This window comes from Cannabis sativa, chromosome 5 (assembly GCF_029168945.1).
Source record: "Cannabis sativa cultivar Pink pepper isolate KNU-18-1 chromosome 5, ASM2916894v1, whole genome shotgun sequence".
Lineage (NCBI taxonomy): Eukaryota > Viridiplantae > Streptophyta > Magnoliopsida > Rosales > Cannabaceae > Cannabis > Cannabis sativa.
The window spans coordinates 30,680,179-30,692,114 of record NC_083605.1 but is presented as its reverse complement, the minus strand read 5'-3'; the positions used below and the strand labels follow the sequence as shown (position 1 = coordinate 30,692,114).

General features: G+C 33.0%; 1 protein-coding gene and 1 non-coding gene across 3 annotated transcripts; one reads left to right on the top strand and one right to left on the bottom strand.

Annotated features, from left to right (window-relative positions):
- Nucleotides 1-379: 379 nt before the first annotated feature.
- Nucleotides 380-9,131, top strand: LOC115716668 (chaperone protein dnaJ GFA2, mitochondrial). 2 transcript variants are annotated; one of them, XM_030645518.2, is made up of 18 exons: nucleotides 380-684; nucleotides 792-873; nucleotides 1,021-1,095; nucleotides 1,464-1,549; nucleotides 2,058-2,141; nucleotides 3,503-3,541; nucleotides 4,554-4,640; nucleotides 4,778-4,822; nucleotides 4,919-5,006; nucleotides 5,102-5,166; nucleotides 5,255-5,329; nucleotides 6,386-6,458; nucleotides 6,636-6,727; nucleotides 6,927-6,998; nucleotides 7,777-7,833; nucleotides 7,922-7,970; nucleotides 8,465-8,531; nucleotides 8,641-9,131. In XM_030645518.2, exons 1-18 carry the CDS (start codon nucleotides 619-621, stop codon nucleotides 8,735-8,737), a joined length of 1,299 nt encoding a protein of 432 aa, XP_030501378.2. In that variant the 5' UTR covers nucleotides 380-618; the 3' UTR covers nucleotides 8,738-9,131. The 2 variants fall into 2 exon arrangements, with proteins under 2 accessions (XP_030501378.2, XP_060971581.1); XM_061115598.1 differs by having other exon boundaries at nucleotides 627-684; nucleotides 1,021-1,102.
- Nucleotides 9,132-9,985: 854 nt separating this feature from the next.
- LOC115718281 (U11 spliceosomal RNA) lies at nucleotides 9,986-10,112 on the bottom strand. The gene has a single exon (XR_004011863.2). It is a non-coding gene; the product is annotated as a U11 spliceosomal RNA (small nuclear RNA).
- Between the last annotated feature and the right edge of the window lie 1,824 nt (nucleotides 10,113-11,936).

Sequence of the window (11,936 nt, the reverse complement as noted above, 5' to 3'; positions counted from 1 at the left end):
TAATTAATATTTATATAATAATTTGATTGCCGCACGCGAAGCGCGGTCTGTTTACTAGTTGTTAATTGTTTTACGTGTGGTTTCGATGATCACGTTTAAAAAGAAAAAAGAGTTTTTTTTATTTTTACACTTCAAAACAGTTTTTTTTTTTGCATTTTTACGGAATTCTACATAGAAATTCCTATTGCAACTAGCGATGCAACCTAAAATATAATAAAAAAATCGTACAGAAACCCCTATTGCAAGTAGCGCAGCAACCACTTTAGTATTACAAACCGTAAATTTAAAAAAAATTAAAAAAAAAGTATATGAGATAATTTGTAAAAAAAAAAAATACCGCCTTTAAAAAACAATACAATATTTTAACAAAACACAACGTACCAAAACTTCAAGTTCAAGCCCCTTACGTCAAAAAAAAAAAAAAAAAAAAAAAAAAAAAAAACCTTCAAGCCCCTTGGGTGTTGCGTGGTTCTGCGATAACTGGAATCTTCGAGAGCCTCTCTTTCTCCAATTAGGGTTTTTTTAGGGTTTAACTTATTCCAAACTTCCTCGGAAGAACTCCTCCATACTTTTGCAGAAGTTCTTGGAAGAAGCTTCGAGAGAGATAAGCATTCTCCGATGGTTCGATTGAACGGCGTTAGGCTCCTCCACTGCCTCACTCGTCGTTCCAATCCTCGAAACTCCGTACGTTTTCAATCTCTCTGAATTTAAGATTCCTTTCCTTTTAGCCATGGATTTAATTTCTATTTTTTTTTCTTTTTTTTTTAAAAAAAAATTGGTGAAATTTATAGGTGTACGAGACTGTATTCCGATGTGGTTCTAAGACAACGGGAGCAAACCCATCTAGAATTTTTAGAAATTACACTTCTAATGGTACGTAGAATGTTCTTACGTGGGTTTGAGTTTTAAGCTTGGCGTTTCTTTTTTGATTGTCTTTTGGCATTGGAAGTGTAAAATGCCTGAGCTCGCTCAGTTTTGGTGAGTTGCTTACTTGTCATTGTTATCTCACGGTTTTTGTAGTTTATTATAAGAACTGGTTCGTATTGGGAGGTTTAAATGGCAAGTTTGGCTCAACAAGGACATTTCACGGCACTGGTACGGTGTAAGCTTTTACTATTGTTATTTATTCTTTTGTATCAATGGGAAATGCATATTATGCACGAATTTATTTGTTTCATTCAATTTTCTTCTCTTGCAATAATTTATTCACATTTTCTCTACAAATTAGTTTTCTCAACTTACAATTGTGATCTGCAATAGGGAAAATTTGTCACTTGAGGTGGATGTCCATTTTTTATTGTAATATCCATAAATGTATCTATAGAGTGCTTCAAAAAAGAAAGGAGAATGTGGAGCTTGTATCTATTTTTTGGTTTTTAGAATGCATTTTGTGGCTCTTTGTTCTCTTGTCAATACTATTTACACGATTTGTCCCTTTTAATCGTTTTTATTTTTCTTTGTAGCTTCCATGGCGTCAAGAGACTTTTATGATATTCTTGGAGTGAATAGGAATGCAAATGCATCTGAAATAAAGAAAGCATATTATGGGGTATGTTTTTCTTATTATTAATAGAAATTATATGGAATGGGTTTGTAGCCTGTTCCATCTTGCTCTAATCACCTAATTTGTTGTAGTGATCAAATGGTATATTTTTATTATATATATTTTTTTCAATATTTATTTATGTAATGATTAAAGGGAACATGTAGTATTGCTTCTATATTTTTTTTATTATATAAATATGTATATTTTTCAATATGTATATATGTAATGATCAAAGGGAACATGTAGTGTTGCTTCTCTAGTATACTGTTCTTCTTACAATTGAAAAAGTGATTTAAATAATATTATCGTTTCGGTGGAGGAAGTAATTTTCTTGTCTTAAATATTAAATATGTAATCTTGCATGGTGTTATTTCTCATACTTGTTTCTTGTTTTTCTATTAAAGTTCTGCTGTTGTAATCTATGTAAGAACAAAATTTATTGTTAGTCACAGAGCTTGAGTTACTCCTTTCTACATCTCCTTTCATCAGTTATTTTAATGTTGTTCTCCAGCTTGCAAAGAAGCTTCATCCAGATACAAATAAAGAGGATCCTGAGGCTGAAAAGAAGTTTCAAGAAGTTCAAAAGGCTTATGAGGTAGTATTTATTTTGAATGGTAAAATCATTCTTATTTAAACTCTAACCTCTGTTACCAAACTAGGTAACAAATCATTTGGAACAAACTTCAAACTGAAACGATGATTAGGATACAAAATAGAGGCCCTAGCAAAACTATGAGCCACTATATTAGCTGATTGTTTAACAAAATAAACTGAAACATTTTCCAATTCAACAAGTAGAGTTTTACAATCACGGATAACAAACTCAAATAAAGAAATCATAGGAATAGAACTCCGAAGTGCTTGCACAACAACCAAACAATCTGTCTCCACTATGACATGCTGGCAACGATGTTCTTTGATCCAACTCAAAGCTTCTCTTACTCCCACACAGCCTCAGCAAGTTCGGGTTTCTACACGGCCCAAGGAAAAGCAAGTGTAACCTTCAATGAGTAGACCATTCGACTCCCTAGGAATCAAACCAAAGCCATAGCTTTGCCCACTTTTAAATAAAGTTGCATCGATCTTGATCTTGATACTAATCTCTGGTGGCGAAGTCCACTGCTCGGCCCCATCACTCGCCTGTAAACCAGACCATGACGACTCAAAGGTTGAGTTTTGAGCAACTCTCCATTGATCAAGATACCCTTTAGCAAAAGCAACAATACTCTCAAGATAGACTACCTTCTCATTCCAAACCAAGTCATTACTTCTGTTGTAAACTTACGTTTTATCTTCAATTATTTTTCTTATTATATATATTGATGAAATTAGGTATAAGACCATTACAAAAAATGAATTACATGTTAAAGTTATTGTATCCTCAAAACATAGAAAAATAAAATAATATGCTGATCTTAGTATTTTTCCAGCCTGGAATTATCCAATCGAAATTCTTGAATCTGTATCTGCCAAAGCCCAAAGATTGGCAACGAACTTGATTTCCTCACTAAGGAAAAAAAATGTGGCAAACCTATGTGAGAATTTTTGTACGTTCAAAAAGGCAACAAGATAGAATAAAAATATATTCTCCAAATATATGTCTCTCTGTCCCACCATTTAAAATTTGATAAATCAACTACTTACTAAAATTTGTACTCATATTTATCAATAATTACACATTTATACAACATTTATTTGTTGTGGTGTGTCAAGGAGGTGTATAATTTGGGGACAGAAGAATTCTATGCAATAAGATAGCCATAACTACACAGTTTCATGTATTTTATGTCACTCCATAACCAAAACCAAAAATTCTCATTGGCAAAAATAAATGATAGTCTCACAATTTCTTTTGCACACAGAGTAGGAAGTGCTATATGTGGTCTGTCCCCTGCACGAAGAACTTGCTAAATTTATTCTAATCAGTTTATGCTAAAACCAAGCTTTTTTGTGCAGGTTTTGAAAGATGAGGATAAGCGTCGACAATATGATGAGGTGTGGTGTGACTCATCTTAATACATATATTTATGTTACCTGCCGATGTGTTTTTTTCATTTACTTATTTTCTGAAATACATTTGATTGAGTTGAATCCGGTGATATGGTAGATTGTTTTGACCTTATTTCAGTGGCAGGTTTTCAAGTAGGAAATCTGTGTGTGTGTGTGTTCAATGGGAAATTTAACTACTGAAATGGAATAGTTCTTATACATTCTGTACCTGTTGACATTTCTCCTTTTGAGATGAAAAGCTTCTCTTGCTTTTTTACCATCCTTAATGTCTGTTATTAGTTTTGTGTTCATTTTTTCTTTCTCCTGCATTAGTTACCGTTGAATCTCACTGAGGATTGAGTTTTCTCTAAAGACCCTTCTTATCTTTCTAAATCCAGTTGATGGGACTAGGCTTTTATAGGCCGCCCTCAATTTTACTAAAATTTAGTTGATGGGGCTAGAGTATACAGATACCAAGCTTAGAGTTAAAATAAACATTGGAAACACCTCCTACAGGTTACAGCCAAGCCAATAATGAGAATGGTTCACTACTTCCTCCCTATTGCAATGCCCAACGAGAGCCCTGAATAACATTTATCCTCTCCAATGCATGAGTCAAAATAAACCGTTTTTCTGCGGTATCTTTGGTGTTCTCATTGTCACGTGTTAGGAAAATTTCATTTGAATTGCTAGAGTGCAGAAAATGATGCTTGGTTAATTTCACTGTACCCTTGAGCTACCATGAGTTCACATTGTATATATGTGATAACAAACTAATTAAAGGGAGGTTCTGCTGCGTACCAATGTCTAGTTGAGAAAGGGTAGAATGCTATATGGAAAGAGCTCTGTTGAGTTAATACTTAATTGTTGGAATATCTTAAAATGTAAAACTCGTTCTTCACTTAATTTGTTTTACTGTTTCCATCATTATTATGCAAGCATTTTCTCTGTATTGCACTTCTTGTTGTTAATTTGATTTACACGAATATCTATTTCATTACTCTGCTTTATGTTGCAGATTGGCCATGCAGCGTTTGAGCAGCAAGAAGGCTCTGGTTTCCCCAATGATTTTAGGAATCCATTCAAAGATATTTTTGATGATAATGTAAGGACTACTTTCTGAGTTTTTGATTGTACTTAAAGTGTACTACTCTTACTATAATTTTAATCATGCAACTTTTTAACGATAAATTTGTTTAATTTGATGCACCATGCATCAATGATATAACTGTGCTCTGGCAGATCTTCAACATTTTCAGACAGAATTTTGGGGGTCAAGATGTTAAGGTGGTTTATACTCTTTTTTATTTAAATGTATCACTCTTGCTACACAGCTGTCATGTTTGATGTTCATCTTATTCATTTGTTTTAAATAATTTGTAGGTTTCCATTGAACTATCTTTCATGGAAGCTGTGCAAGGATGCAGTAAAACTGTGACGTTTCAAGCTGCTATGCCTTGTGAATCTTGTGGTATGATGATTAATTTTACGTACTAGAGGTCTAGTTGCTTTTGATTTATTGTTGGTCAAGTGTTCATTTGTTTAAGTTTATCCTGCTCTATGTAGGTGGGAGTGGTGTGCCACCTGGAACCAGACCGGAATCTTGTAAGCGCTGTAGAGGCTCTGGCATGGTTGGTTCTTGAAAATAAATATTAAGGTTTTCATGTAAAATAAAGATGTCAAGTACTTGTTAACTAACTCATAATTTTCCTTATTCAGACATTCATGCAAACCGGCCCATTTAGGATGCAAACAACTTGTACTCAGTGTGGTGGAACTGGAAAAACGTTTGCGGTATGGTTCTTGTATTATCTTGCATTTTTTTTTTTTTGGCACCATAGCCTTGTAGGTTCTGGAAATAATTGATCTGTTTTTCTTCTAGTTGTCACCTGAAAATAATCTCCTTTCATTGGTATTTCTTGAATTGCTGTTTTGACTGTGTTTTTGGAAGTAGAGAACAACTCACTCATTGAATATGCTATTAGTATTACAAAAGAAAATCGAATCACTAGGGGTTTATTGCCCTTGAGCTTTACCACATGCTAATACTTACTAAACTCTGATAGGATGAGTGTTCAAATTTTCATGTTGCAAACATGTTTCTATTTCTTACATGATCAGTTTCTAATGGAATGAAGTTGGGTACCGGGCGAGGGGCCTGGTAGCCTAGAAAATTCTGTTTCTTGTTAATGACTGAAACGACATATGAGCAATGTATTCTCAACATTATAAATTTCAGTGGGATGAAGTCGCATTGTAGAAGCATCTTTGTTTTCATTTGTTACTAGAAAATTTTTATACATATACGCCATTGTTTCTTAGTTGTATAATCAAAATTGTATTCAAAGTTTTTTCGCTTATAATGCAAAACTATTTGTTTCCCATGTTTTGTAGTTGCATAATCAAAATTATAGTCTAAATAGTGCTGTTTATAATGCTAAACTTATTTCCCATTGTTTTTTATAAAATATCCTGATTTCATTTATAATATTTAGATTTTTTAGCTTTGTGTGTGTGACAATATGATTATTTTAAATGATTTCATTGCTTCAAAATAAATAAATAAATAAATGGAAGGGGATATGAAGTGATGGTTGGAGTTCATCTTCTTGGCACTGATTATGTCTTTCAATTTTGTCATGTGTATGTTCCAATGTTTGTGCGAGGGAGGAGATATCTTGAGTATGCTGGGATTGCTGTTTGTACACACACACACACATATTATATATCTGTATATTTGTATACAGTGCTGTTAATATTTAAGTATCTGTTTTTCATCCCATGTTTTATTTGATAGCATAATGCCAAACTTTGACATGTCCATACTTAATTATTTGTGTATTCTACCAGAAACTGTGCAAATCTTGTAGTGGTCAACGAGTGATGAGTGGAGTCAAATCAGTCAAGTTAGATATTGTGCCAGGTACACCTACAATGAGAATTTTGCTACAATTGTATTCAACCTTACCGTAATCAGTGGTTTTTGGCTCCAACATATGTTGACTCATTGTACTGTCAAATATTTAGAGCTTAAGAAATCTTTTCATTATGTTTTTGTTGCAAAGAAAATGCTTGACTCCCTTATGTTTATCATTTGCAGGAGTAGATGACAATGAAACTATTAAGGTCTTTGGTAGTGGTGGGGCAGATCCTGATGGAAATCAACCTGGTGATCTCTATGTTACCATTAGGGTACATTAACTCTATCTTTCAGACTATTTTCTGTGCTTTACTGAGATCAGTTTGCTTCTTGTTCAACAGCCTTAAGCCTTTTTCTATTTTTTTTTTATTATTTATTATTTATTCTATTTTTTATCTTCTTAATCGTTATCATCCTGAAGCTTGCATTATGTTGTCCATTTTTTTTTTCTTCTCTCTTCCTCCACTGTAGGTTAGAGAAGATCCTGTTTTCCGGAGGGAAGGCGCTGACATTCATGTTGATACTGCTCTGAGTATTACACAGGTGATGTATTATGTTGTTTGTTTCTTGGTAGAGTTTGATATCTCTTGTAAATAAAGTGCTATAGGTGGTTAGATGTAATATTTGTGTTTTTCCACCCTTGATTGTAAGTGGAGTAGATAAAGGGGGAAATATAATAAATAGATTGATGTAAATGGAAATCATTGTTTATGTTATGATTACATAACAAAATGAATCTAGATCATTGAATTTACTGAATTGCCCATTTATAGATAGCTTGCATATGTTAAAAAATTCTTCGAGGTAAAGGTAAAAATATCTCACGATTTTTGTAGTAGAAAACGTGAAAGGAATGATTAATTGTAACATCATTTCCTATGGTTGTGGGGAATTAGCATTCCTGTTCTGATTTTATGTGGGCCCAACATATTTTCAAGATTTAGTTAGAATATTGCTACGGCCCACCCCTACACGACAAGATGCACCAATCACCCATGTGCCGCCTCATGTGGTGTTGGGTGTCTTAAGGTGCCATATAGCCATTATCATTTAGCAGCCCCTTGAATCATGATTGAGAATCATCATTTAGCAGCCCCTTGAATCATGATTGAGAATCATATTCCTATTCCCATATTGTAAACATGCTATTCATGTGATATTAACATCTTATATATTAACCAGTAATCAGTTATCTGTAACCGTAATCTTTTAATTTCTTCTCCACTTTGTTGTCTTCGTCTCTAAAATATGGCATGTTTCTTTTTGCTCAAGTCTTTGTATTTTTGGTTTTGGGGCTCATGTGACTTGTTCTTATCTGCAGGCAATTTTGGGGGGAACTATCCAAGTTCCAACTCTTACAGGAGATGTTGTTTTAAAGGTCTGAACAGTAATGCAGTGCACCTTTTATCGCCAATTGCTTTTTCAGTTCTGCCGTCATTTTACATTATTTTCTTTTTAATTTGCAGGTTCGACCTGGCACTCAACCTGGTCAGAAAGTAGTTCTTAAGAAGAAAGGTAGGGAACCCTTTTTTATTTTGTTTGCTTGGTAGCTTTTCTATTTGGGAGTGAATTTATTTAATCTATCAAAGGGTGGGTATTTTTAAGATAGTTTGTATCAACCAGCTTTTTATTCTTGCATGAATCTAGTGTCATATATAGAGGCATTATTAACTAGCACATCGTGAGACTTAGCTATATTTTCTGTTTGAATAACTATTAGTGCACTGCAGACTTCCTGCCTTTGTAATTTTTATTTTCGCATGCTCCTTGCACTGTGATTTGTTCTATTATTGGCAGCTACCTCAAACTGAGTCCCATTTGTAGTTACTCAAGACATGATCATTGCTACCTCTTTAAACTATGGAAATGATTGATTGTCTTGCATGATGAGGGACCTCTTCATCTATTCTTTCTGTTTATATTGATTTATTCTATTTTGTGGTATTCTGTGTTTTTTCATGGGTTGTTTTCTTTGGCTTTTTTGTCATTGTTATGCTATTGTGTGGCAGGAATCAAGACAAGGAATTCATATTCATTTGGTGACCAATACGTGCACTTCAATGTCAGCATTCCAACGTAAGTTTCCTGTCTTCTGTTCCGTGTTAATTGTAGAAGAGTTCCATCTTCGTCGTTGAATTTTATAGATTGTGAAAAAATAATGTTATATTTTTTGCTTTCTACGCAGGAATCTTACTCAAAGACAGCGTGAATTAATTGAAGAATTTGCTAAAGAAGAGCAGGGAGAATTTGAGAAGAGAAGTGCTGCTGGAGCATCTGGATGAAATGAGAATAGCCCTTTTGATTTATTCAAATTTCAAACCAATTACGGTAACTAATTGATGCATAGTAGAAAAAGAAATGAGAAGGCAATTTATTTGTGCTGAAATGACCCTCCCGGTCTGGAAATTTTGGAGCGATTTTTTATTGTATTTGACCTTTTTATTTATATTATATAATATATAATATATAAAATAATAAATATGATTGTTTCTAGGGTTATGTATTATTATGTTATCTTATGTGGATGACAATAAAATTTTGGTCATGCTACTGGATGGCATTGTATATATTGGTTTATCTTTGTTTAGTTTATTTGTTGTGGGATCGAAGATTAGAAATACTCTTAGAAATTGAAATGGAGAATTAAAACAATTGAATGAATTTGGCTTCCCAGTATTTTTGTATTTTACACTTTTATTTGCTATAGTGCCAGTGTATTGTGTAGAGAAATTTATTTAAGAGCAATTTGCGGCGAAACCTCCTTATGTTTTGATTTTTATACACTTAACCATCTTATCTTTATTTTTGGTGGCAAAACTCCCTTATATTTTAATTTTTATACACTTAATTCCCTTATCTTTTTTTTTGTGGCAAAATTCCCTTATGTTTTAATTTTTATATACTTAATCCCTTATTTTTTTTTTGGTGGCAAAACTCCCTTATGTTTATTTTTCTTTGCAAATTTGACACGCCAGTTAAATATTACCGTTAAATATCAATTGGAAGACCACTGTATACACCTTTGTATATGTAACGGTAAAACTTCGAAGTCGATACAGTAGTAATCCGGTTAGTATTTAACGGTAATATTTAACTAAAACTTTAAATTTGCAAAAAAAAGTAAACTGAAGGGTTTTGCCACCAAAACAAAAGATAGAGGGGTTAAGTGTATAAAAATTAAAACATAAAGGGGTTTTGTCACCAAAAAAAAAAAATGGGTTAAGTGTATAAAAATTAAAACATAAGGGGATTTTGCCACAAAAAAAAAAGATAAAAGGGTTAAGTGTATAAAAATTAAAACATAAGGAGGTTTCGCCGCAAATTGCTCTTTATTTAAAGGCTTTATTTTTTAAAAGGTATACAATTTATTAAATCTATTATTCTTTTGATATAATTCCACTCAAATTTATTTGTTTAATTATTTGTGTTGTTCATTTTTTCAATTTATGAGGGAGGGAAAGTTTTCTTAGAACTCTTTTTTTTTTTTTTTTTTTTGAAACTAAAAAACGTGCATAGATAGAAATTAGTTTAAATGAGGGTCGGCCAAAGCGAGCCAATCTTATAAGTTTACACATATTATGTCAGCCATATGTTTTGATAGCCATACAGCACTCACCAAAACTAGAGCGTGAAATATTTAGCCAACTGACCCTTTTGTTTTCTTAGAACTCTGATTAATACATGAGCTTTCATTTTCCTTTTATTGATATTTTTCTTTCGTGTCATTCCTTTATTAGTAAAACATTGCATGAAAGGGCGGAGCAATTGCATCCATCCCCTTAATAATAATACACAACAGTTTGCTAATATAGAATTGAAAACAGTTTTATGATTTTGAAAATTAAAATGGTGGGATCCATATAAGAATTCTTAATTAGTTGAGTGTTTTCAAAAATAAAATTTGAATATTATTTTGAGTTTTAGGCTAAAATATAAAAACACATTTGTATGTTTTCTATGTTTTCAAATTATGGAATTCAAAAACTCTTTAAATATTTTCTTATTTTTTTATTTTGAAATTCTCAACCAATTATATATTCAATTTTTTAAAACTCAAAAATATTAAATCACACTACAACCAATTACATTTTAGAAACAATTTTTCACTTATAAAATTTAAATTTTTGTTTCCAAAACACATTTTTAAAAAAACACAAATTTTCAATCACAAACCAATCAACCCCTTAATTTTTAGGAACTTACACATATATTAGAAAAATACCCAAATCTTTCAAAAATACTGGTGTTGACCTCGCTTTTAATCAACGACAATGAGTCAAATAATAAGCTATTGAATAATATAATTAAAAGAGAACAAAAACGATAAAGTAAAATAAATACCAGATTTTAAAGAGGTTCGACCCCGTGAGTGTGGTAATAGCCTACTCCCTTTGTGTTGTATTGACTTAGGAGAAGGAACAAAGTGTTCTTCCCCCTTGAAAGCTCTTACAACTGCTCTCTGAGTAATTCTCTTAGATCACTATTTTCTCTCTAAAATCTCTCTCTGAAGCAATTCTTTCGATCCCTTTCATAGTGAGGCTAGGTCACTATTTATAGGGGCTTAATGCATGAGGGATGGTTTCCCTTTTGCTTACAATGCATTATATAGAAAATTACAATGATTACATAATTACAATATATGAAATAGGAAACTAGAACAAGTTGCCATATTTCTTTGACTCAAACGATTATAGGAATTCTCTTCGTGTATGGACATAACAAGATCATTCTGAAGTAATTATCTCTTGTAAGTAGCTCGGCATAACAGACTTCTACCAGGTCGGATGTCTTCTCTGCAGCTCTACTCGAGTAATCGACAATTATAGATGCTGACAAATTATGCGTAGGCTGCTACGGACATTTACCTCCGCCCAGGTATCATAAATATAGGACACATGTCGCTCGATCCTTTTGCCACGTCAATGTGCAAAAAATTGGATAACATTTGCCCCTAAGTCTATGCGGGACCTTCCTGGTTGCACGTGGACTTCACTCGATCTGGATTCTTCTTCAGACGGGTGACGCATGTCTTAGGCGTCGAATGACGAACCAACGTGACCCTGACCAAGAGTCTCTTCAATTTCGGATCATTAATGCTGATCGACAGTTTTGCCTCGAATTGCGACTTGATGTCCGCGCGTGAAGACAGTTACTCTGCTAGCAATGAGTACATAACATACACTTTTGGGGGGGAATTCGAGACATTTATATTTTGAAATGATTACTTCTCTTCTTAGGTTGCTTAGAAACAGGATAGAAAACCTTAATTAATCCTTTTAGTCATCTTTATTCTCAAAAAACCAGTGCAAATAAATTTTCAAGCGATTTCTCTCTCAAATTCTTTGAAGAATTCGTAGGAAACCCTTGTCAACTCCATCCGAGCAGAACAAAAATCTTCATACTAGTGAGTAAGTTCTTTATTTCTTTCTTTTATACACTTGCATGCTTAATTTTCTAGGTTTCTTTCTGCGAATCTTGACT